Source organism: Manis pentadactyla, chromosome 1 (assembly GCF_030020395.1).
Source record: "Manis pentadactyla isolate mManPen7 chromosome 1, mManPen7.hap1, whole genome shotgun sequence".
In the NCBI taxonomy this organism is placed as follows: Eukaryota; Metazoa; Chordata; class Mammalia; order Pholidota; family Manidae; genus Manis; species Manis pentadactyla.
The window spans coordinates 176,963,243-176,990,891 of record NC_080019.1 but is presented as its reverse complement, the minus strand read 5'-3'; the positions used below and the strand labels follow the sequence as shown (position 1 = coordinate 176,990,891).

At 36.7% G+C, this 27,649-nt stretch overlaps 1 protein-coding gene across 4 annotated transcripts in view; it reads left to right on the top strand.

The window, feature by feature from the left end:
• The window catches only part of IQCB1 (IQ motif containing B1), a 46,375-nt gene that overhangs the window by 17,682 nt on the left and 1,044 nt on the right, over nt 1-27,649 (top strand). For all 4 annotated transcript variants that reach the window (XM_036883403.2, XM_036883404.2, XM_036883406.2 and 1 more), the window contains 4 exons: nt 12,723-12,865; nt 14,349-14,497; nt 19,190-19,321; nt 26,868-27,024. In XM_036883403.2, the coding sequence (XP_036739298.2) occupies nt 12,723-12,865; nt 14,349-14,497; nt 19,190-19,321; nt 26,868-27,024 (581 nt within the window). The remainder of the gene's footprint in view (nt 1-12,722; nt 12,866-14,348; nt 14,498-19,189; nt 19,322-26,867; nt 27,025-27,649) is intronic.

The following is a 27,649-nucleotide window of genomic DNA, read 5'->3' as shown; positions in this document are numbered from 1 at the left end:
CAGCTGTTCACCATTGACTATGCTGTTAGCTGTGGGTTTGTCATACATGGTCATTATTATGTTGAAATTTGTTACCCCATGCCCACTTAGTTGAGATTTTTATTATAAGTAGATATTGAATTCTGTCAAATGCTTTTTCTGTGTCTATTGAGATGATCATGTGATTGTTATCCTTCATTTTGTTAGTGGTGTATCATGTTTGATTCACAGATGTTGAACCACCCTGCATCCCTACAGTAAATCTTGTTTGATCATGGTGACTGATCCTTTTAGTATATTGTTGAATTTGGTATGCTGATATTTTATTGAGGATCTTTGCATCTGTGTTCATCAGGGGTATTGACCTGTAATTTTCTCTTTTTGTAGTATCTTTGTTTTTGGTATCAGGACAATGCTGGCCTCATAGAATGAATATAGAAGTGTTCCTTCCTCTTCAATTTTTTGGAATAGTTTGAGTTGGACAGGTGTTAGCTCTTCTTTATATGTTCAATAGAATTCACCTACTAAGTGGTCTCATTCTGGTAATTTGTTTATTGGGAGTTTTTTGATTATTGGTTCAGTTGCATTACTGATAATCAGTCTGACAGATTTTCTATTTCTTTCTGATTCAGTCTTTGAAGATTGTGTGTTTCTAGGACTTTCTCCATTTCTTCTAGGTTGTCTAATTTGTTGATACATAATTTTTCATAGTAAATTTCTTATAATGCAATGTATTTCTGTATTTCTCTTCTTTCATTTCTGATTTTATTTGAGTCCTCTTCTTTTTAATCAGTCTGATTAAAGGTTTATCAGTTTTGTTGATCTTTTCAAGGCACCAGTTCTTAGTTTCTTTGATGTTTTCTATTGCTTTTTTAACACCTTTAATTTCCACTATGATCTTTATTTCCTTTCTTCTGCTAATTTTAGGTTGATTGTTTTTATTCTCATTAGATTTTTTTCCCTAGGTTAAATTGTTAATTTGAGAAATTTCTTATTTCTTGAGGTAGGCCTGTATTGCTATAAACTTTCCTCTTAGAACTGCCTTGGCTGTGTCCCATATATTTTGGAACATTATGTTTATGTTTTTATTTGTCTCAAGGTATTTTTTGATTCTTTGATTTCTTCCTCACCTTTTGGTGGTTTTGTGGTCTAACATGTGATCTATCCTGGAGAATGTTCCATGTGCACTTGAAAAGAGTGTGTATTCTGCTGGTTTGGGATGGAATGTTCTGTATGTATCTGTCAAGTTCATCTGGTCTAATGTGTCATGCAGAACCACTGTTTACTGATTATCTGTCTGGGTGATCTATCCATTAATGTAAATGAGGTGTTGAAGTCTCTTATTATTGTTGTTTTACTATTAAATTTCTCCCTTTATGTCTGTTAATATTTCCTTTTGTATTTAGGTGCTCCAATGTTGACTGCAGAGATATTTAAAGTTGTAGCTTCTTGTTGGGTTGATCCCTTTATCATTATGCAATTCTCTTCTTTGTCTCTTGTTATAGTCTTTGTTTTAAATTCTAATTTGTCTTAAGTATTGCTATGCTAGCTTTTTTTTGTCTGTAATTGTATGGAATATCTTTCTTCATCCCTTCACTTCTTTCAATCTCTGTGTGTCTTTAGGTCTAAAGGGAGTCTCTTATAGTTAGCATACATATGGGTCTTATTCTTTTTTCCATTCAGTTGCTCTGTGTCTTTTGATTGGAGCATTTAGTCATTTACATTTAAAGTAATTATTCATAGGTATGTATTTACTGCCATTTTGAACATTTTCTGATTGGTTTTGTCATTCTTCTCTGGTCCTGTCTTCTCTTCCTCTCTTTTCTTGTGAGAATGATTTTAGTGTTTGAAAGTCATTTCAAGAAAGAGAAAAAAGACTTTCTCTTTATTTTTTGTTATCTATTACAGGTTTTTGGTTTGTGGTTACCATGAGGTTCATACAGCACCATATGTGTGTGTGTGTGTGTGTGTGTGTATGTATACATAGAGAGAGAGCACAGACGGTTAAGCAGACCATTAGATTGATAGTCACTTAAGTTCAGATACATTCTAAAAGCACTGTTTTTCCCACACCCCATTTTATGTTTTGATGTCATATTTTACATATTTCTATTTTGTGTATCCCTTAATAATTATTGTAGATATAGTTAATTTGACAACTTTTGTCTTTACCTTCATACTAGCTTTATAAGTAGTTGTTCTACCCATTACTATATGTCTGCTTTTACCAACAGACTTTTTTCATAATTTTCTTACTTCTAGTTACGTCCTTTAATATTTCTTGTAAGGTCACTTTGTAGTGTTGAACTACTTTTAACTATTATTTGTTTGGGAAACTCTCTCTCTTTCAATTCTGAATGATCATCTTGCTGGATAGAGTATTTTTGGTTGTAGGTTTTTTCCTTTCAGCACTTTGAATATATTGTACCACTTCCTTCTGCCCTGCAAAGTTTCTGCTAAAAAAATTAGCCCATAGTCTTATGTGTAAGTAGTAATAAGTAAGTAGTTGTAAGTAACTAGTTGCCTATCTCGTGCTGCTTTTAAGATTCTCTATCTTTCATTTTTGACATCTTCATTACTATGTGTCTTGGTGTGGTTTTTGGTTCATCTTATTTGGGGCTCTCCATGCTTCCTGGACCTGGATGTCTGTTTCTTTCCTCCTGTTGGGAAAGTTTTCAGCTATCATTTCTTCAAATGAGTATTCTGCCCCTTTCTCTCACTATTCTCTCTCTGTGACCCCTATAATGAAATATTAGTACTCTTGATGTCCTAGAGTATCCTCTTTTTCTTTTTTGCTGTTCAGCTTGGGTATTTTTCATTACCCTATTTTCCCAGTTGCTGATCTATTCTTCTGCATCCTCAAATCTGCTGTTGATTCTGTCTAGTCTGTTTTTCATTACACTTATTGTTAATCTTCAGCTCTGATTGGTTCTTTTTTATATTTTCTATCTCTTTGTTGAAGTTCTCACTGTGTTCATTCTTCTACTGGGTTCGGTGAGCATCTTTATGACCATTACTTTCAACTCCCTATCAGGTAAATTTACTTATCTCATTTCATTTAGTTTTTTTTTTTTTTTTGGCTTTGTCTTGTCCTTCCATTTGGAACATATTCCTCTGTCTCCTCATTTTGCCTGACTTCTATGTTAGTTTCTATGTATTAGGTAGATCAGCCATATCTCCCAGTCTTGAATGAGTGGCTTTATGTAAAAAGTGTCTTGTGGAGCTCAAAAGCACAATCCCAGACCCAGCTTTGTCCTGTGTAGGCTGAGTGTATCCTACCATTTTGGCTGGCCTGCAACTGTTGGAGGCTTACTGGTGGGCAGGGCTGCCCCTACCTAAGGCAAGATTCACTTTGTGTGGGATGCTGGTGTAGGCTGAGGCTGCACACTGGGTGTGGTGGGGCAGGAGTCACTTTGTGGTAGAGTGCCAGTCCCAGCTAAGGTCATCAACCAGGTTCTGTGGGTCCAGGGTCAGGAGCCACTTTGGAAGGGCATCTGCTGGGAAGACTGGGTTGGGCAGGTTAATGTCCACTGGGAAATGCCAGGGTAGGGCTAGAAGTTCTAGGAAGATGGGCAGTGTCAGAAATGGCACCCACTAGCACTTCTGTTTCCAGAGAAAGTTCCTACAGATCCCTGTTCTTTCAGCACACACCCAAAATGTAGTCAGTAAATCTTTGTGCGGCTCAGACAATTTTCAAACTGCTGCCTCTGTGCTGGGTTTTGGAGCGAGTCAGTTTGTGCATGTGTCAGTTTCTTATAATCCTTCCCAGAGTTAAGCCCCCTAATTTTCAAAACCAGACCTTGTATAGGCTCATCTTCCCACTGCAGATCCCTGGGGTGGGGGTACTGAGTGTGGGGCTTGAACTGCTCATGCCTCAGGCAGGACCTCTGCACCTGTGATAACCCTCCCACTGTAGGTTAGTGCCAGAAGTGTGTGAGTTCTGACACACTGCATCTCTGCTCCTCCACCCCTTCTCAATGTGGCTTTTTCTTTGTATCTTTAGCTGTAGAACAGCTGTTTTGCTAGTCTTCAGGCCATTTATGGAGAAATTTGCTCTATTAGGTAGATTTAGCCTTGCTGTGTTTGTGGGAGAAGGTGAGCTCAGGATCCTCCTGTCCACCATCTTGATCCTTCAGCTGCTTCTTTTCTCTTGCTTTCATTTTGTTCTGAATATGAGCACCCCGAAGCACTTTCTGAGTACCAGTAACCAGATGTACTTCCACAGTAAAGGACTTAAAGTAAGACAGGAATCTGAGGTAACAAACGTATCAACTTATCAACTATTTACTTGATAAGTCTTTTCTGAGCTAAGTCTACAATTGAAGTCAGTAATAGTCAGTTACCTTATTAAACCTTAAAACCAAAAATTGCTATAATTGTTATTATAATTATGGTAAAAACCTGTGAGTATACAAAGGTTTAAGTATGTTAACATGATTTTCCTTAGTAAATATGGCATGGATAAATAAGATCATTGAAATACAATGTAGTTTGTCATTTACCTCCATTTCACATTGACCAAAAATGAAATACTGAAGATATGGCCCAGTTTTTTATGTGACTGACCCATCCAGATTCTTAGAGGCATGGAAAGACCACATAGACACATATGGAATGATTTAGCTCCCAGGTCATTAATGATAAAGTGGAGCCATCCTAGAGGTGATTTTTCATGCAACCTTAAAGTTAAATTTTAGTTCACTTAAAGTGAAACTTGCATATTCTAGATACTGATTTTTTTTTAAGAACACCGAAACTTCTTTTAATAACTGCAGCTGCATTTCTCGGTCATAAAAATGTTTCAAAATAGTGAACTATAGTTTAGCTTTAGTTAAGCTGCACAAGATAGCAGAGATAGCTCTACTTTATTATAAATCATCTAGGAGCTAAGTCAGTTGTGTACGTATATTTTCTTTCCATTGCTGCTAAGAATTTGGATGGGTGGTGGTAGATATTGGAGCCACTCTGGCTAACTTTGTCCCTTAGTGGATATTTTCATTGATGAAAGTAACCTTCAGAGAAGACTTTAAAAATAGATTATTAATATTATTGGGAATGAGTTTTGCTGGGAGCAAAACAAGGATTAATTTTTTGAACATTTCAAGTGCATAATATATACCAGAGGCTATTCTAGCTATTGGGAAAGTTAAACAGACTTGAGCTTGTATCCTACCCCAGCAACTGATGGGCTGAATGACCATGGACAAATTGCCCCACCTTCTCAACTCCACATTTCCCATCTGTAAAATGGAGATAATTGTTTATGTCCCTCACAAGATTAAAATGATGTAAATATTTTTAGCATATTACTTGGCACTTAGAAAAAATGGTAGGGGGAAAAATGCATACAGCACATTTTTAGCACTTAAAGATTTATAAATCTAGTAACATCAACAAATACTTTTAAGTAAATAGTACTCATGAGAGGCATGTATAATCCATTCCAGCATTGCTCAAAGTTTATTGTGTATCCTGTAAGCTATTTCTTTAAAAACATTAAAAAGGATTTCTTTGGTCAAATAAATTTGAGAGTCACAATGTATATTCTTCTATTCAAATATCTGAGATGTTCTTGGTATAGCCTTATGTCTTGCCAATGGGTTTCAGCCCCTGGCAAGTTCACTATGGATTCAATGTGACCAAAGAAATGACAGTAGAAAGTTCTTGGAGTTGAAAGGGTTATACCCAACTTTATTTCCATGGTAGCAGGTCAATCACTAGACTCCTGTCCATTCAGAGCAATTCTGCATGCAGCAAACTGGTCTCTGCCTCTGGGTCTCTCTACCTGCACAACCGTCCTCTGGGTCTCTCTGCCCGCACAGCATTCCCAGTCTCTGTCCTCGGTGCTGCCACCACTCCAGCCTCTGCTCTGCTCTCCTGCCGCCTTGCAGCTGTGCCACCATGTTACCCAGAGCACTGGGCAGGACTGTTTATGTAGAGTCAATAATGACACATTGCCCACACCTGTGTAGTGAACTAGCCGACCAGGGCCAGGTGAGAATCCTGGCCACAGGAACCTTCACTTTATCCACACCTTACCTTCTGCTGTGAACTCAGAGTATTTATTATTTATGGATTTTACTGATATCATGCTAAGCTCTCTGTCTTCCTACATTTAAAAGTACCTCTATACCATGAATTCAGACCTTTAATTATTTAGTCTCATAGTTAACAAATATGCCAGTTTACTTCTCTTCTGTATTAAAACCTTTACTTAAAAGTATCCCAGGATTATAGATTTTATCTACTTAAAAGTATTTATCTGTGATATCTTATTAATATTCCACTATTTTAAGTAGAAATTCCATTGCTTTGTGTTATAAAACCAGACCAGCTATAAATATTTCCATTAAAACAGGTTAGCTGTGAAGCCAAAATTATTTAAACCTCAAATTACAATGAGTTTGTTTCCTTCCGCTGTTTTGAGTTTGAGGTTTCAGGACGGATATGAAGTACAGTCTTAACCTTTGGGTTCTATTAAGTTTTTTAATTTCAAGTTTACTCCAGACTTCAGCACCTGTACTCTTCTATTAATTGCAATAGTTTATACAAATTTCTCTTGCTTTTTTTATAGCTGGTCTTTCTGCAAAGGTTATTTCTGTCTCTTTGTGGTGAGCTCATTATCTCAGAGTAATTTCCCCTTCCCATGTTTATTTGGGGGAGGGACTGCCCACCACTTGTAAGTAAGGGCCTAGATTCATCAGAGCTCCTTAGATTCAGCAAGAGGCACTCTTCTATGGTCATACCCTTACTAAAGCACTTCCCTGGGAGTTTCTTTTTTATTTAATCAGTTTTCAGTATCAGAAACTTTATTTTCTGTTAAGTACTCTTTCTTCAGCAAGGTTTTCTAAAGCAGCTAACAGCTGTTCCAGTTACCTTTTAGAAACCTTCTACCTCTATTGTGGTGCTGATATTTAGGTGTTTTAATTATACTTATTTTGCTTTGTATGGTATAGATAAAATGAAATCATATTGGATCCATAGTGAACTTTCCTGGGGCTGAAACCCATTGGCAAGACATGGAAAGAAAAAATCATTTTCCTCTACCCAACTTAGATTCATTGGCTCAGGCCCTGAAAATTAGACTGAAAAAAAAAGTAAAAACAGATTAAAAACAATTTATTAACCTGTGCAACATACATTATACAGAAGAAACCTTATATGATGAGAAACTCAAATTAGAACTTGGACTTATATAGCACCTTAACAAAGTATAATAAATTTGTAGAGAAGTGACAGGAGCAAGGAAAAGGGTTTCAGGTTTCCTAGAGCAGCCAACTGTGGGAAGGTAAATATATTGGGGAACCAATGAAAGACAGGAGTTATTTGTACAATTCCATCTTGGCACCAACTTTTCTTCTTCTTCATTGCCATAAAACTTCCTTGGGAGGGGGTTTATGGCAGTCCTCATTTCTCAGAAGTTTCTGCTTTTTAGTCAGATAAGGGAAGCTCCAGGAAGGCTGCTCTCTGCATTTGTTGATTTTCATTTGCCTCCAGGTCAAAATAATATTTATGCTATAGTGGCATATCCTGCTACCCTTCAATTATCCCTTGAAATTGACCACTGTCAGGGCAGACTGTATCTCTTTTCTTTTTGCCTGAGGTACAGTACCAAGCAGGCAGCAGTTACTCAGATAAATGTTTGTTGAGCTAATGAACAGATCCTATCACCTGCTTTGCCCATCAACTTGTTACTGGGCAGCTGTGCCTGGGATGTCTCTTCCTGCACACCACGTGAAACCTCAACCTGAACTGGGGAAGGTTTTTGACTCTGAACGAGAATTGGAAGAGTGTCAGCAAAGAAGGAATTCATTAGAGCGAGAGTAGAAATGAATGGCAGCGGCCTTACAGGCAGCTGAGAGCAGGAAAATGCAGAGGTGCAGAGGGAAAATTTGCTAAACATTTTCTTGGTATAGGGCAGATTCCCTTGCCATCTCTTAAAGCCAGTGTCACTTGGTGTTCCATGTCCACTTGGATCTGCACTGCATGGGAACTAGTCCCTACCACCCCAGGATTTGGGGAGCCACGGAGCAAACGATGGAGTGAAATTATGTTCTGGTGTCTTGCCAATGGGTTTCAGCATCAGGCAAGTTCATTATGGATTCAGTGTGACCAAAGAAAATGACAGTAAAACGTTCTTGGGGTGAAAGGGTTATACCCAACTTTATTTCCATGGTGGCAGGTCAGTCACTAAAATCCTATTCACTCAGAGCGAGTCTGCATGCAGCAAGCCAGTCTCTGCCTCTAGGCCTGTCTGTCTGCACAGCCATCATCTGGGCCTCTGTCCTCAATGCTGCCACCACTCCAGCCTCTGCTTTACTCTCCTGCAGCCTTGCAGCTGTGCCACTGTATTACCCAGAGCACTGGGCGGAGCTCTTTATAGAGTCACTAGCAATGTATTGCCCACAGGTGTGCAGTGAGCTAGCCAGCCAGAGCCAGGTGAGAATCCTGGCCATAGGAACTTTCATGTTATCCACACTCCACCCCTCCAGGATTCTCTCCTCTCAATCTATGTACCCTCCGTCCTCTGCAATGGTCCCTGTGCAAGGAAGCTTGACCATTGTTCTCCAGCCTCTCCAGCAAAAAGTCTTGCAGGCACACAGGCTGATATTGTTGCTGTCTCTGACGTCTGCTTTTTTGGTCTTAATGGCTGGAACTGTTGCTCTGGTTTTAGTTGTTGCAATAGCTCCAGTAAGATCCTATTTGGCTTCCCATCTAATTTCCTTCCATCTGCTCCTTCCCATATTAAATCAACCCACATATGGGTCCTCATAACCCTCACGGGGCCCTTTACATTCTTCTTGTGAGTAGCAGACCTTATTTCTTTCCGTGTTCTCATTGCTTTAGCCTGAGTATATGGGGGGGAGCATAGAGTGCTCCACGACCTGGGGAGGGGGCTGTGCCTTTCCTCGGGGAACCCTCAGCTGCTGGGTTATTTTCTTTACAACCACTGGGCATGCTTTCAATAGAGGAGGGGTCAGTGCCCCCAGCACTACCCCCTCATCCTTCCCCAGCTCCTCCATTTCTGGGGCTGATGGCACCTTTCTCTCCACTCCCCCGAGTGCCTCCTCTGCTACACCCTTTACCTTTTCTACACTGTCTTGCAGCAATGCTAGGTCAGTCTTCAGCAGCTCTCTTACATTCACCTCAATGCTTTGCAGCTGGCATTCTTGTGCCACCTCCACCTGTGCTTCCCTCAGGAGTTTGTCTTTTTCCTTTATGGCCTTTTCCTCCTTCAGAGCACCTGGCAGTGCTGCTGTCTCGTTATGTAAGGAATCTTTTACCTCTTCAAGGCACCTCATTGCCGGCATTCTCGTGCTGTCTCCTCTCACATCAATGTCGTTTACTTCTTCAGTGAATTCACAGCAGTTTGCAGCTCACATTCTCGTGCTGCCATTTCTTGGGTCTTTTTCACGAGTGTGTTCTCTTCTGTAAACTTTTTAAATATTGTTCTAATACCAACCCACAGTCCCCGCTGCCTCATGGGCACTCTGTCTCGCAGGGGCAGCCCGCTGAAGCACCCCTCCCAAAAGGGCAGCCTGCCTTTTCCCTTGGTTAACAATGAGTCCTGCCAACTACGCCAGTTGTCTTGCCAATGGGTTTCAGCCCCAGGTAAGTTCCCTATGGATTCAGTGTGACCAGAGAAAATGATAGTAAAATGTTCTTGGGGTGAAAGGGTTATACCCAACTTTATTTCCATAGTGGCAGGTCAATCACTAAAATCCTATTCACTCAGAGCGAGTCTGTGGGCAGCAAGCAAGTCTCTGCCTCTTGGCCTTTCTGCCTGCACAGCTGTCCTCTGGGCCTCTCTGTCCACACAGCCATCCTCGGGGCCTCTGTCCTCAGCACTGCCACCACTCCAGCCTCTGCTCTGCTCTCCTGCAGCAATGCCACCATATCACCCAGAGCACTGGGCAGAGCTCTTTATATAGAGTCAATAGCAACTTATTGCCCACATGTGTGCAGTGGGCTAGCCAACTAGGGCCAGGTGACAATCCTGGCCACAGGAACTTCCATTTTATCCACATTTGGGAACTTCCCAAAGAAAGGAGATTTTCAGGCAGGCTCCTGCAGCTGCAGTTCTGTTCAGGTCATCCAGGTGATGGGAACTTTCAGGCCCAACTCTGAGCTCTCAGCATCCCCTCCCTATTTATCAGAGGTAAAATGGAGACTTGGAAATAGAATGAAATAGCAATGCAGTAAGTTGAGCAGTGAGAAACCTTTATTTAAAGGTATACACATAAAGAGAGAGAAAGTGCAGGCATCCTTAAGAGAGGAGGCTTTCTAAAAGGCTGGGAGTTCCCTCTTTTAAGGATTTATCAAAGGGCCAAGGGGTATAGACTTGTAAATGCTTATCTCTGGTGAGAGACATTAAGTCTCTTCTCTTTTATTATCAGTCCTCCAGGTAATTCTGCAAAGTTAACACAAAAAATTGGTCAGTTCTTCTCTAGGAGAGCATCTTCCTTCTGAGAACATATCAATCAAGACTGCCAACCCTGCCACCAAAGTGGATTGAGTTATTGTCTGTTTGCTAAAGAATGTTTTAGGAATCTTACTTCCTAATTTCCTGGTTTTTAAAATGGAATCTTAGTTTTAAGATTAATCCTTCCTTTTCTTACTATACTGTTCATATCATAGTATTTTTCATCATAGGCAGGAAAAGTTAACTATGATGCTTGTCCCAAGTCCCTGCCCTACATCAAACTCATATGGGACACTCCCAGTTCATAATTATTATTCTACATGGAGGAATCCCTAGAGAAGCAACAGTTTTGTCAACTCCCTCTTTGATGGTAAAGATTCATGTTGATTAAATGTAAATCATGGAATGTACTTAAATAGTTTTGAGAAGATGATATCTGATCAATCCTTTCCTTTTCAGAAGTGCAATACAGATGCCAGATGGTCATATGCCTATTCTTTCTTACAAATAAACCAGTTAAATGAATAACCTTTCAATTTCTGAGTCATTGTAGAAGCTCTTAGCCACAGAATAACTAGAATTTTCTAAGGGGCATGAGGGGACATCAAAATCCTATGAATTCGTAATACATGTTTTTAGACATGATATTAAAGCACATGAATAAAGAAATATGTATATTACAATTTATAGTCATTATTTCAGTCACTGAAACTCACTTCTTTACTGTCTTTCTGGTTTGTGTAATGCAGTTTTAATGACTACTATATTTCTCAGACTGGTGGTATGTTAAAAATACTGATAATGCAACATGAGACATTATAATCTGTAACCAGTCAGAAGTTAGAAACAGAGGTGCTTTTCTTGTTTTGTTTTGTTGTTAATCATTTTGAAAGGAGATTCTGTAGAGCCTCTTCTCTTTACCCTCTCTCTGTAAGTGAATAAAGGGCAAAATGTCCTTATCTACATGCTATATAAACCCAGAATTTTGAGGGGGTCAAAGAGTTCTGTAGGCAAGGCAAGTTTCCATCAGGCATTCTTTGGGATGGGAAAGATCCCTTATTTCATCTCCAACTCTCAGGAAAAGCAAGAGACACTTAGAAACTATTCATCTAGCCCTACATCCTCTCTAGAGTCTCTTCTCCTTTTGGTGCACACATACTTGAGGTGTTCTCTACCTTTGACAATAAGGTTAAGAAAGACATTTTGAAACAAACTCTCAACTCTGGCCTAAATATAAAGCCAAAGAAAACTTGTAATTGGTAGCAGTTAAATTTTAATAAACAAACAACAGCCACTCATACCCCCACATAAAATTTTATCAAAATAATTTTGTGCGTTTTCCTTCTCTACTTCAAAAGCTTTCTTTTTAAAGTTGTCTTACATTTAATTGTTCTTGCTTTTTCAAAAGAAATTGAATGAAAAGTCATTATAACCCTCTGTAAGTATGTCGTTATGAAGTCTGTCTACAAAGCTAGAGCCAAGATACCATATTTGTTGGCACTTTAATTCTAGGAAAAGAATCTAAGAGAAAACATATGCTCTTGAGTGAGACACACTATATCTATAGCGATAAAATAATGTATTCTGCTTCTCTTTCCTCCTTAACCTCTGATTTCTTTTTCTATAGGTATCTGAAGGTATTTTTAGTATATTTACTGTAGATTAATACTTGTTATCTCCTCACATAGTGATATGGGAAGCAATCAAAATTGGATAGAAATGGCTAAGGAGAAATTTTGGTGAATAAAAGCAGATAATACGGAAATGTTAAATAAGTTTTTTGTGGCTACATGAAAATTTTCATAAGTTTTAAAAATAATGTTTACTGTTCAATAATTGAGAAATAGGTAAATGTGAAGAAAATAAAATACATCTATAATCACACCATGCTGTAAGAATTGCTCTTGAAACTTTAATGTTTTTTAATAATTTTTTCTATGTAAGCCAATATAAATTTTTAACACAATTTGGAGCTCTTCTATACCCTGATCTTATTTCACTTGGCATTAGATTATGGGTACATTCGTATACTTAAATATTCTTTGAAATTTTAATTTTTTTATCGGTCATAGATTCCATCCAGGGAATGCAGCAGTATTTATTTATCCAAGTCCCTATTGTGGGATATATGGTTTGTTTTCATCTTGTTCCTGTTTTAGTGCTATGGAGAACATCCTTGAACGTAATCTTTAATACATATCTGATTATTTCCTTAAGAAATTATTAGAAATGGCATTAGTCAATATTTTTCATATACTTCTTGAGTGGGCATATAATTTATGAAAAATTGTGTTTAAGACATTTAATGTTTCCATAACAGATCTAAACGAACAAAGATGTTGCTGAAGCTAAATAGGCAAAAGGAAGAAGAGGACCATAAATTACAATTGCAACTTGAAAGACAGAGAGCCATGAGACTTTCCCGAGAATTACGGCTGAGTATGCTCAAAATAGTTCATCCAGGTAGGTGGCAGTGTCAGTTTTATAAGTGTAAGAATGTTTAGAGTATCTTTTAATGAACCAAATTGCCTAGCTACCTGATGATTTCTTTCTTTTCCTTTGGACCTTTTCCCTGTTTCTCTTTTTTCAGGTAAACCTTATTAAATCTCTTAAATCAAAAAAAAAATTACTGCTTTTTCTGATTAAGGCCTTCTGTTGATGCAACTAATCTCTTCCACTAGATTTTATTTTCTTACAGATAAGTTAGTGAAACAAAAATTTATGCTTAAAGGTAGCTGTCAGAGATAGAAAAAAAACCCTAAGTAAGGAGTTAGAATATTGCTACATTCTGCCATTAGAATTTTATTTATACCTTGTGACATCTCTTGCCACCTCTGACACACACTAAGCTGAAATTAATATTAAGGTGTAGTCTGGGAATCTGAGTGATTTCAAGATTTTTTTTGTATTCTTCTCCTTCCCTCCTACCACTTAATTCCTAGTGTCCTTCACTATCCTCTTCTTTCTCTTTCTTTCCCTTAAATATAGATGTTTTCTAGGGTTCCATCCTCACCCTGTTTTTCTTATATTCTTCTTCTTGGTATCCCATTCACAACTATGGCTTCAACTACCAAGTGACTGCACTTTCAAATCTTTTCTGCATCCTCACCCTCTGTCCCAAGCTCTAGATCAGCACTGCCTGATAGAACTTTCTGCAAAATTAAATGTTCTATATCTACACAGTCCAGTATGGTTGCCACTGGCTAGAAGTGGCTATTGAGTACTTGAAATATGGATTTTACACTCAAGGACCTGAATTTTTCATTTTTTTAAATTTAAGTAGCCACTTGTGACTAGTGTCTACCATATTGGACAGCCACAACTCTGTAGGTGGCTGTCTATTGAATAGCTTTACTTAGATATCCATGGGTACCAAAAACTAGTCATTATCTTCTCCCTTTAATTTCCTTTCCCTGTATTCCCCATGTCAGGCAGTGGCACCAGTATTCTCAATATCCCGTCTGTGAGACATCCTAGAATTTTTTCCCCCTCTCACCTCTATCAGCTCCAAGGAAGTAGAAAGAAAGTCATCAGTATAATGAACTGAGTGGTTTAAGAGAAGTTTGGAAGTACACAGAGTAGGTAACACATGCTCATGTTTTGCCCTTTCCTTCTGGTGGTACTGAATGACTTCCTAACTGTGTACTTGTGATTCTTCTTTCTGTACGTTCCTGCTATTGGATTTCTGGCCTTTTTATCATTCCTCTGCCACACAAAATTATATGAATCTTTTCTCTAAAGAAGCTGTATAACCTGAGAAAGCTTTTGGAGCTTTTTGTTTCTGAGATCCTAGTACCAATGTGAAATAATATAATTGGGAAAATAAATGAACAATATTGAAAAAAATAAAAGGGCTGTCAGATTGTTTTTATTATCACATCCTGATTCCAGAACTTGAGAAAGCATAGCAATGAATATATTGTAATAGTGTCTGTCATCTTTTTAGGTCAGGTGGAAAAACATAATCGGGAAATAGAAGACAAATCAGCACTGATTATCCAGAAACATTGGAGAGGGTACAGGGAAAGGAAAAATTTTCACCAACAGAGGTCATCTCTCATGGAGTATAAAGCAGCTGTCACACTTCAGAGAGCAGTGAGTCTGATGTAGTAAAAAGAATACTGAATTAGGAAGCAAAAACATGGGATCAAATCTGATTTTGCTAATTTACCTGCTGTGTAAAGTCTTGGTCAAGTCACTTAGCTTTCTTGAGCTTTAGTTTCTTCCTTTATAAAATAAAAACCTCCTTACCACTGACCAAATGGTTTTAGATACTCAGTCCTTAGTACTTTCATAGAACCTTTGTACATCATTTACCATACTGTAATGTTGTTATTTGTTAGTTTTTCTTCTTTCTTTGTCTTGGGCAGTGAGCTTCTCAAGGGTAAGGAACTAAGTCTTATTTATTATCAGCTCTCAGCATGTGCTTAATGTGTGAATGGATATTTGTCCTACCTTTTTTACTCAGTTATGTGGATCAGATGACCTAATTTATGGGAAAGTTTTTGTAAAATACAAAGTCCTATGCAAGTACAGCATATCATATTTGATTTCTTTAATATACAGATGATATATTAGGTTCTTGAATTATAGTGTTCTTAAATGATAATTTTCCTGAGATTTATCTGGAGCATGGTAGTATTTTACTGCCTTGGAAAAGCATAGCACAAGGCTGTTTATTTCATTTAATGACCAGTTTTCCTAATACTTGGTACTTATTTATACCTGGTTAACTTTTATATTATGATTTCAGGTCCAATAGCATTTAATTTTATAATCCTATATTGTTGACCTTTAGATCAATATCATTTTTCACAGTGAAAGATTTTGAATAGTTTCTTTGCTAAATTCTTTGTGATAAACCTTTTACAAAGATTTTTTTTTTTAACATTTAAAAAAGCAGGCTAGCATAAGTACTAGGGAAATAGAGATTTGTCTACCACCCTCTTCTTCCTCAGGCTTTGCTGGGGATCTCAAGCTGTATCTGCAACAGACAATCCTGTACCATCACCAAATTATACCCACACCTGCTGTTCAGATGGCTAAACAAGGCCATCTGAAAATTCACCCATAGATATCAATGTTGAAGACATTTCCTCTAAAGGAGACTTTGGGTCTTTTCTAATACTTTTACCTCTTGGCTACCTCCTTTTCAAACTCTTCCCTGTCAGAGAATCAACTGGGCCCTTAATAAGTTGACTTACTACCTTGGCCAATTTAGATAAGTCCAATATTTTGTAAAAAGGTCCCCTCAAGTGAGATTTACCAGTCTGTCCACTATTCCTTAGAGAAAGATATCTGAAGGCTTTGAATGCAATGTTGTTTTGGCTTTCACACTTTTCTTTGGCATATGAGGAAAAAAATGAGTCACATCGCCTCATGTCTGCCCCACCCAAGAGAAGGAATATTGGTCTCCATTGAAGTAAGAACAGGAAAGGGATGGGTCAAGGTCATGTTTTCAGCTTTTCCAGCTTACTAGTAAAAATAATAGTCAAAGCAAAGCCAGCCCAAAATAGAAAAGGTAAGAAGAGGATTCCTCTCAAAGAGAGAAAAGAGAAAGAAATATGACCAAGTACAGAGAGGGAAGAAGAAGGAGGGTGGTCAGTAAACTTCGAACATGGCAGTGGTCAGTACAGGACACATTTTGCCACATTTTTGAAGCATTCTTTTATGAAACAGACAGACCTGTGTACAGACTTTCCAATGCCATGGACATGAACCATATGTGGCTGTTCAGTGCTTGACATGGACTAGTGATATGCTGCAGGTGCCAAACACACAGCAGATTTTGTGCAAAAAAGTGTAAAACATCTCTTTAATAGTTTTTATATTGATTACATATTATGTAACTTAGTGTATGCAAAATATTAATTTTACCTGTTTTTTATTTTTTTAATGTGTCTACTAGAAAATTTAAAATTGTATATGTAACCCACATTACATTTTTATTAGCACTGCAGTTGACCTTGGTAAATAGGAAAGGAAATAATTCACCCATTTCATGGAAAGTAGTAAAAGGGAGCTGGAATATTTCATTAAACTTGTTCCTCAGGAAAAACTGGTTTTTAGTGTTCATGTCAGGAAAAGGCCAGAACTGAACTGAACAAAAGGCCAGAACTGTTGTTTACCTCTGTCCCTCCCTTACTTTGTGCAAAAATAGAGGCATTGTTTCTCAGGCAGTTAAAAATCAAGAAAGCCCTATGTAAACTTACTAATTTCAAATTAATACATCCTTACATAGACAAGTTGGAGTTCTCTGTAGTGAGAGAAACAATGTGTTGAAATTAAGTTTGAAGAGTTAGCTGTCTTTTCCCTTTTAATGCTCCAGCATTTACTTCTCTTGCTTCCTCATCTCTTAAGAAGCTCAGAAGGAAGGTGATGGTTGCTGGCGTCTGGTCTCTAGAGCCAGAATAATGGCTAATTCTTGCTACATGATTATAGCAGAAAAGTATTATAGTACTGTAACACATACCCATCACAGACTGACTACAAAAGCACTTAGTGAAACAAACCAGGTATAAAAGTCTACACCAGCCATAGAGAACAGCCAACCCAGATTGGAGCAGGTCAGAAAGCTCCAGGAAATGTGTGTTCAAAAAAATAAATTTGATAGAATGCCTAATATGTTTTAATGTATTAACAGGGCAGAGTTTGTGATACATAATCAATGGTAAGTGCATAGAAAACTAAATAAAAACTGGGAGATAAATATAATTTCAGGGCAGTCCTACAATGACAAAAGAATGAGGGAAAGAGACAAAGAAAAGGCAAAGTGCTTTTCTGATCTAAGTGCAGCAATTCTACTGTTTTGAATCTTTATTCTGCATCATAAGCCTAGGGTGTACTAAAGCAGGAGGTAAAGGAGAGAAGGAAAAGCAAGGGAGGAGAAAAAGCAAAGGGAAGACAGAAGGAGAGGAGGGTTTCTCAACAGGAGGATGCAAGCACAATTGAAGGCTCGAGTGCCATACTAAAAGCAAGAGTATAAGGGAGATTTTATATATTGAATGTGAAGACCTCCAGCCCACCATTTTTTCTTCAGTTCCCAGGATGCTGTCAGCCAGGCATATATCCTGCAAACAGTAGACTGAAAGCGTTTTCCTTGGGAAATCTTGAGAAAAGTCATACGTATACTCACAATGGGGAACCCCAAAGAAGCAACTCAGTTCAGTAGCCCTGTATTGAAGTACTAGTAGATAAACCCTACTGAATAGCTTTTAGTGCCCACTCTTAAATATCAGCTGACAGTATCACAAAACATCTAAGGAAAGCTGAGGCCAAAACAAACAATAAAACTACTTGGTAGAAAAACAGAGAGATGGCAGGACTAAGAAAACTTTTTAAAAATCTATTATTCCTCAGAGAACTAAGAGGATATAATATGTGAAACAAAACCAAGATGCTACATAAAAGAACAAATAAATAGAATACATTTTCTACTTACAAATTTATTTCTAAAAGAACAAATATAAGAAAAAGAAAAAATGAAAGACATAATAAAAAGGCTAGGGGGGAAAAGTTTGGGAAATCTAGAAAGCAGGACAGAAATAAAAGATAACCAATCCAGGAGGTCAAACATTGAAACATTTGAGGCAAAGAACTAAAAAAAAACTTAAGGAGAGAAAAATCAAATAATTCAAGGTTTCTTAGAACTGAATGTCATGAGTTTTAAAGGACTGACTGATTCACAACCATGTTTATTTCGCATTACTGTGAAATACACTGGGAACAAAAGTACTTACTAGTAGCAACATTGGAAGCTAAAATGTACTGGAGTAAGCCTCTCACATGTTTGAGGAAAAATGATTTCTAACTAGAAATCTACACCTAGCTAAACAATCAATTAAGGGTAAAGGTTGACTGAAGATATTTTTGTGCATCACAAAATTTCTAAAATAAGGGAATAACCCAAGGAAAAAGACAACATGGAATCCAGGAAACACAAAGGAAAGATGAATAGGAGTCACTAAGATGATAGTGAATGGAGATCTGAGGATGACAGTTGTACACCAGGCATAGAGAACAGCCAACCCAGATTGGAGCAGGTCAGAAAGCTCCAGGAAATGTGTGTCCAAGAAAATAAATTTGATAGAATGCCTAATATGTTTTAATATATTAACAGGGCAGAGTTTGTGATACGTAATCAATGGTAAGTGCATAGAAAACTAAGCACAGGGAAATATCAGAATTACTAATTCTAGAGAAAAAAATGTGCATAGAAGGAAAAGCAGTCATCATATACTGTCTGGTTAAAAAATGAATAGTCTTTATGTAGTTATAATTATGTAAATGCTGAACATTGATTTAACTAAATTTTTAATAATACTGGATGTTTCAGGCTATGGAAAGTATGTGGGAATACAGGCAGTGAAAGCTAAATTCTTATCTTCCATACAAGGAAGTCAGTAAATAATACCTATTTATAACTGAAAAAAAAACACAGAAAAGTTTTTTTTTTAACATAGAACCTGTTCTGGATACATCAAGTGACTTGCCCAAAATCATATATATATGTAAAGGACTAGAAATGAGATTAGAATTTATTTCTTTTTTTCTCTCTTTATTGCTTACTATACATATAATATATGAATATATCCTCGTAAAGTGTTAAAATACTGCAGAAGAATGCAGTTAAAGCCATTACCCTCCCTTCCTCCCATCATGCACCCCTCCCTCTGCCTGGACACAGTCAGTTAACATCGGTTGCAGTGTTGCTGTTACTGTATGTCTAGGAAGAAAATGGTTACATTAGTCAGGAAATAAAAATCACAAACCTTTTTTTTTTTTCAGACTCTCAAATTCCTAGCCAAGTGCCGTAAGAAAAGGAAATTATTTGCTCCTTGGCGAGGACTTCAAGAACTCAGTGATGCACGCAGAGTTGAACTGAAGCAACAAGTGGATGACTATGTCAGAAGACATCCAGTATGTAGGCTTCTGTGCCATGATATCAGTGTAACATTATCCCAGTGCATGATACTCACCAGCAGAACAGAGTCTTATATGTATATGTACATTTATTGTTGGTGTAATAAGGTAGTGAAGTGGCTTTACTATAGAGTTAATACACTTGGAGGCTTATGATTACCATAAGAAGAATAGTCAATAGTGAAGGAGATTTTGCTTCAAATCAGTAATTTCCCATACTGTGTCAGCACATCTTGGTCATTGTTTTTTGGCAAAGGTACATAAAACTGACTATGTAGAAGCTTCTAGAAAGGGTATATATAGCTGCTAGTCAGTACTCATTCTTACATGTATATACTCAAAAACACATAATACATGCATGTAGGAACTGACATCCCCTAGACTATTCCTGAAACTCCAGGAGCTAGTAATGTAAAACATACTGACTGCCTCTTAGGATTGTATCACTGTAATATTGCTAGCACCTTTCTCCCAGTAGAAATGTCCATGTCTTTCACGTTCTAGAATCACAGTACTACAGATCAGGTGTTGTTTGCTTTTCCCTTTGGAATTCTTGACCTTGTACTCCTATATGTCTTTGAAAATCATTTTCTTTTTTGCTTTTAGAGTGACTCACCATCCCTGTTACTAATTTTAATAACCACCTCTGCTTATCACCTCCACTGTCCTCTCTCTTGATCCTTTTCCCATGCTTCTACACTTCTCTAATTTTATGCAGAAAGTTGGTAGTTTACATGTTTCAGCCAATCTAGATTCTTACTTACCTCATTTGAACCTACCACTCATAAAAGTACCACTTGGTACTTTTCACATCCAGTTTATTGTACTTCTGTTGTTGTTTGTGTCTGGGTTCATTTTCTCCCTCTCCTCACTCTCACATACAAACACATGTCTAAAATCTGAAGGTCTGGATGATTAATGTTAGAGGTTTGATGTGATATTTATGTAATCCTATCATTCGTCCTTTCATTCTTCCAGAATTCCCCAAACTAAAGAGCTTTATGCAAAAGAAATCCCAAAAAACTATATTAAGTGGAAACCAGAGTACTAATATATTATAGCTGAGCATTTATTTGATAACCACTGGAACTGAGCTTGCTAAAAGCAGAATTGAGCAGCAAGGCTCAATCTGGGAGGCATAAGTAAGGCCTTTACTTCCTCTCCCACTGATCTGAATTTAGGAACCTACAAATTAATATGAGCCTATGGAGGAGAAGAGGACACGCCTACCCTTGGATGTCAGTAGAAAAAAGTTTTGATTTCTGCTTCCAGTCAAGACAGAATAACAGGGACTGGATTTACTTCCTGCCTGAAACAACTGGGGCGGGAAGGAGATAAAATATATTGAACAATGTTTTTCAAGAACATGGACATAGACAACAAAGGTCAGCGATCCCTCAGAAGCAACAAAGTGAGCCCTATGATTACCCCAGCTTACCGTCTTGAGAGAGTTTTTAGGTCACAGCACAAGGAGAAGGGACAGAGGAGGAGCTCTTTGGAATCCCTATGCTGAGCAGTTGGAACTGAGAATCTGAGGAGAATAAGGCAACTAGATTTCATAGGACAGGGTACCAGAATAAAGAGAGCTGCAGAGAGAACCCCATATATCTGCAGGATGTTCCCCTTGAGTATATTTCATAATACTAACCAGCACAAGCATGAAAGGATACTGCCCAAGGCCAAGGAAACAGTCATCTGAAAAGTACCTTGTTCTTACACAGGTCCAAGAATGGTGGGTGCATGTTCCCATCACGACTGGTAAAACTCACAGGGCATTAATTCACAGGGCATTGGAAAGAGTGCTCAGGAAGGTCTCACCTTATAGTAGAAAATCAGTAGCTTAGACTAGTGTATTCTGCCAAACAAATTATAAAAGCAAGAGCCAAAAAGATAAAATGTTTTCCTGTAATTTAATTGCTTCTCAGGAAAAGGCTTGAGATTTTCAGGAGCACTAGTATATCTAGTACTCACTAAGGTAAAAGTCACAATGTCTGGCATTCAGTCAAAGATTAATAGGCATGCATAGAGGCAGGAAAACATCGCAGTGAGGAGGATAATCCAACCTAGAGATTGCATAGATGTTAGAATTAACAGAAAAGGACAGTAAAACAGTTACTATAACTATATTCCGTATGTTCAAATTTAAGTAGAGATGTAGAAGATATAAAAAATACCCAAATCAAACTTGTAGAGATGATAACTTCAGTGTGCATTTTGAAAAATACACTGGATAAAATAAAAAAGCACATTAGACATCAATGGATAGAAACTATTCTTGAAGGAATACTAGTGTATATTATACAAAATGAAACACAAACAGAAAAAATTTTCAAAAAATTGAACATTAGTCAACTGTTGAGATGTCAACTAGCCTAATAAATGAATGATTGAAGTCCCTGAAGAAGATGAGAAAAAAATAATGGCCAAAAACTTTACAAACTTAAAATTATAAATCTACACCCAAGCCCAAAGGCAAATGGAAAAAAAAAAACTCTGTGAAGACATTTAATCAAATTTCTCAAACCAGAAATAATGTGAAAATCTTAAAAACAGAAAAAACAAAAATATTATGTAAAGACAAAGAGATGACACATTTCTCAGCAAAAACAATGCAAAAAGAAGATATATTTCTTTAAATTACTGAAAAAGCTATCAATGTAGAATTCTTTACCTGAAAATATTTCAGAAACAAAGACAAAACAGCAACTTTTTCAGACATAAGGAAGATGAAATACTTCATCACCAGCATGTTCACATTGCCAGAAATGTTATCTCCTTTAAGTTGTAAAGGATTTAAGATTTCTGTCAAAACGATCCAGAGAAATAGCTAATTCTTCACAGGGAAATTATGAGCTCTGGAAATGGCAACTATATAAATAAATATTTTAGACTTTTGCCTCATCATTTTAATCTTTATAAAATATAATTGACTCTTTGAATCAGAATGTCATTGAATGTTCTGTAATGCACACCAGATAATAAAAAGTTTTGGTTTTGTAGACCATAGAGCCTCTATTACAGTTATTCACCACTGTAGTTGTAGGACTTGATCAGCCATAGATAATATGTAAGCAAATAGATGTGGCTATGTTTCAGTAAAACTTCATTTTTAAAAACAAGCAGTTGGTTTTAGTTTGGTCCTTGCTTTAAAAAAAAAAATAGCAACGTATAGTGCTTTTATAACATATATAAAAGTAAAATGCTTGGTTGGCAACAATAGTATAAAAGCCAGGGGGAGAGAGAGAGAGATGTATAGTATTGAAAGATTCATATGCTAAACATGAAATGGGATAATACTACTTGAAAGTAGATTGGTAAGGTAAGGATGTATATGATGAATCCTAAAGCAACCACTAAAATTAAAGAAGTTATAGTTACTAAGTCTACAAAGGAAATGAAATGAAATTATAAAATATACTTGATTAATCAAAAGAAAGCAGGAAAAGAGGAAACATAGAAGAAGTTGATGGGAAAAATAGCAAACAAATAGCAAGATGATAGACTCCAACATGACCATATCATAATTACATTAAATGTAAATAGTCTGAACACCCCAATTAAAAAGCAGGGATTGTCTGATTACATTAAAAAATAAGAGTTGATTGTTACACTTTAAGTACAAAAATGTTAAAAAGTAGAAAGAACAAAGTATGAGTGTGCCAAACACAAGTGAAAAGAATTCTGGAGTGACAATGTTAATATCAAAGTAGATATCAGAGCAAAGAATATTATCAGAAGTAAAGAAGACTATTTCATGATGATAAAGGGGTCAATTAATCAAGATGTAATAATCCCAAATGTTTATGCACCTGATAACAGAGCTTCAGAATATATGAGGACAACATGGATGGACCTTGAAGACACTATGCTAAGTGAAATAAACCAGACACAAAAGGATGATTATTTTATGATTCTACTTTCATAGAGACATAAAATACAATGGTGGTTTCCAAGAGCTAGGGATGGACAATGGGAAGGTAGGGTTTAAAGGGTATGGTGTTTCAGTTTGAAAAGATAAAACATTTCTGAAGATGGACAGTAGTGGTGGTTGCACAGCAATGTGTATTTAATGTCACTGACCTGTATATTTAAAAGTAGTTAACATAAATTTTATGTGCCACAGTAAAAAAAAAAACAAAACCACAAAGTAAAAACTATGGAACTGTGATGAAAAATAGAAAAATCTACAGTTATAGTTGGAGATTCCACAATCCACCTCTTAAAAATTTACAGAATAAGTAGGCAGAAAAGCAACAAGAATATAGTAGACTTGAATGACACTATCAAACAATTTGACCTGATTGACATTTTTTAGAACACTCCCCTCAACAATAACAAAGTATACATTTTATTCTTGTGCACAGATAGATCATGTTCTGTGCCATAAAACAAGTCACGATAAATTCAAAAAGACTAAAATCATACAAAGTATGTTCTCTGATCACAATGTAATTAAGTTTGAAATAAAAAAAAAATCTCTGGATATGTCATCCCCAAATATTTGAAAACTGAACAGCATAATTCTAAATAACCAAAGGGTCAAAGAAGAAAAGAAAAGAGAAATTAGAAAGTATTTTGAACATCAAATCATCCAGTAAAGGGCTTATATCCAAAATATAGAAAGAACTCCCAAAACTCAACAAGATGAAAACAAAGCAGTTTTTTTAAATAGGCAAAAGATTTGAACAGACACTTCACCCCAAAGAAATATACAGATGGCAAATACATGAAAAGAGGCATCAGTCAGTAATGGAAATGCAAATTAAAACTACCGTGAATATTTCAACACCTGTTAGAATGACTAAAATTTGAAAGATTGACTATACCAAAGGTTGGCAAGCATGTAGAGGAACTGTAGCTCTCATAACTGCTAATGGGATTGTGAAATAGTACAACCACTTTGGGAACAGTCTGGCAATTTCTTAAAACATTAAACATATATCTATAATGTGATTCAGCCATTCCAGTCTTAAGTATTTACCCAAGAGAAAAGGAAATATATGTCCATACAAACATTTGTATATGAATGCTTATAGCCAAAAACCAGAAGCACCCAAAATGTCCTTCAACAGATGAATAAACAAGCTGTAATGTATCCCTACAGTGGAATACTAATCAGCAATGTAAAGGAATGAATTATTGATACAGGCAGCAACATGGATGAATCTCAAAATAACTGCTACATAAAAGAAGCTAAAGAATACATACTATTACTATTCCACTTATATAAATTCAAAAAAATGTAAACTAATCTATAGTAAAAAAAATATGTTGATTCCAAGAAATATATTGGTTAATTGGAGATGGGAGGTTGGGGGGAATATGGGAATGAAGGATTATAAAAAGACTAAGAAACTCCTGATGGTGATGGGTGTCAATATCCTGATTATGGTGGTGGTTTTCACAGATGTATATGTATGTCAGAACTCATCAAATTGTATACTTTGAATTAAAGGTTATTGGGTGTCATTTTTACCTCAATAAAGCTGTATGTTAAAAAAAATATTTAACCTAAATACTAAAAAAGAAAGTCCCTCTTCCACAACAAATACATCATTGGGTCCTAAGATTTGTAGAGGATTAAACAATTACCATTTAATTATTTTAGGACAGTTTTAGAGTTAAAAATTTAATCCCTTTAAAAAGTAACATGCACAGTACCCCCCCACCAACTCCTAACACATAGCCCCCAAGAAATTCTGATTTAGAAGGTTAGGTGTGGCCTTGTGTACTATATTTAAAAAAAATTTTTTAATGTGGTAAAATATATAAAACAATTACCATTATAAGCATTTTTAGGTACACAGCTCAGAGATTAACTATATTCACATTGTTGTGCAGCTATCAGTACCATTGATCCGCAAACTTTTTTCATCTGAGAAAACTGAAACTCATATCCCTTAGACAGTAATTTCCCATTTTCCCTTCCCCGCAGCTCCAGGCAACTACCATTCTACTTTATGGATTTATAAATTATATAGGTGGAATCATGTAGTATTTATCCTTCTGACTGACTTGTTTCACTTAGTATACTATCTTCAAGATTCATCCACAAATCATTTATCAGAATTTCCTTCCTTTTTAAGGCTGAATAATATTCTGTTGTGTGTATATACCCCATTTTGTTTATCCATTCATCTGTTTATAGACAGTTGAGTTGCTCCATCGTTTGCCTCTTGTGAATATGAACAAGAATGTACACATATATGTGCCCCTGCTTTAATTTCTTTTGTGTATATACACAAAAGTGGAATTGCTGCATCATACAGTATCTATTTTTAGTTTTTTGAGGAAGCACCATACTATTTTCCAAAGCACTGAACCATTTTATTTTCCCAGCAGAAGTGCACAGTGTTTCCAGTTTCTCCACATCCTCACCTGTTGTTACTTTCACGTCCAAATGAATATGAAGTGGTGTGTCATTGTTACTGGATTTGGGTTTGCATTTCCCTAATGATTAGTGATTTTGAGCATCTTTTTATGTGTTTATTGGCCATTTGAATATCTTCTTTGGAGAAATGTCCATTCAAGTGTTTGGCCATTTTTTAATCAAGTTCTTTGGGTTTTTGTTGTTGAATATTAGGAGTTCTGTAGATCTTAATCCCTTACCAGGATTTGCAAATATTTTCTCCTGTGTGCTGCCTTTAGTGTCTTGTGATGCACAAAAGTTTTAATTCTGATGGAAGTCCAAATTTGTCTATTTTTTCTTTTGTTGCCTATTCCTTCATTATCCAAGAAATCATTGCCAAATCCAATGCATGAAGCTTTTCTCCTACCTTTTCTTCTAAGAGTTTTAGATTTTTAGGTCTTAAATTTAGGTCTCTGAATATCTATCTTATTTTAAATGCACTGAGTGATTCTGATGCATACTCCTGTTTAAAAAAATACTGCTTTAGTTATAGTCTAGTACAGCTGTTTAAGATTCTGTGGCTGAAAAGTAAGATGTTAGCTGTAACTGGGCTGCATCCAAGATCCAGGAACTGGAAAATTTGAGAAAGCTGTGGTGTCAGAAGTTTGATCAGCTTCAAAGTTAAGATTATTATATCCTTGTCCAAACTAATTAAGTTCCCTTTGAAGCAGCTGACTAGCTAAAGGAATGTGGTCCTTTGGCTGATTTCATCCCTTATTCTGTGAAACCAGTTATAACATGATATCCTAGATAAGTTTGGGAGTGAAAGTTGGATAAGTAAAGTTGGGGTCTGGAACAAAGCTTCCAGGCCAGTATCTTTACCAAACCATTTGTAATTTTCTCTGATTTCTCAATCTGTTCTTTCTCAGTTCCACATACAGTTTCTCAGTATGATGAAGTGAGGTATGAGAGCATACCAAAAAGAAACTCCCCCACCTGCATTTTTATCTAAAGCTGCTCTTAAGAGGCTATTCAATGCTTGCACAAGAGTACAAGGTAGACATCAATCATAGGATTCAATTGATAAGATGAGAGACATTTAAGCATTTTGGAACCTCTGCTAAGTGGTTGGGTGAGACATACTTTGATATATATGTTCTTCCTGTGACAATTCTTTCTGTTCTCCATTTTCAGAGCACTCAGATGTCAGATGTGACCAGCAGGGAGCTCCATTCTCAAGCTCAAGAACAACTGCAGCATTACTTAATGGGCAGGGTCCTACAAGAGAGAGCCCAGCAGCACAGGGAGGCCCTGATGGCTCAGATCAGCACAAACATTGAACAGTTAATGAGTATGTATTCACTCCATGTTTGTTTCCTACAAAGAACATCCTGTGCAAGATTTTTTGACCTCTAAAATCTTCAGAATAAAATTACTGTTAATGGTCTATTAGCCCATCTCCTGTCCTCAGAAATTTCTACATTTAGATCATGCCACCACACCATGTTTTCAAATGATGCAGATCCCATAACCTCCTTCTGAACTGCTTCCCCCAGCCTTGCTATCATTCATAGGTAACAACTCAAAGTTACTAATTTTAAAGCCCTACTAGATTCTATTATGTGGTCTCAAAAGCTTTTAGAAGTAGATGATGACAATAGTTACAGCGTCATTTTATAATTTTTAATGACATGTTTTCAATTAATTTATCTCTTCACAACTATTGGTGCATATCATGAAAGTTCCCATCCATGAAGCCACAGTATTTCAGTCAGTCTCTGAAACACTTAATGGAGTAGAAAGGGTCAGGGTCCTCTGTTTCATAACACTACTTGCAAATTTTGTATTTTTGAATGGTCAGGTCACTGAACTGAGCATCTCATATATAGGATGTGGTTCTGCTATTATTTCAAAAGTTCCTGTTCTTTAAATAAATTATCTTTTAAAATCTACAATTTTTTTTCTTTTAAACACAG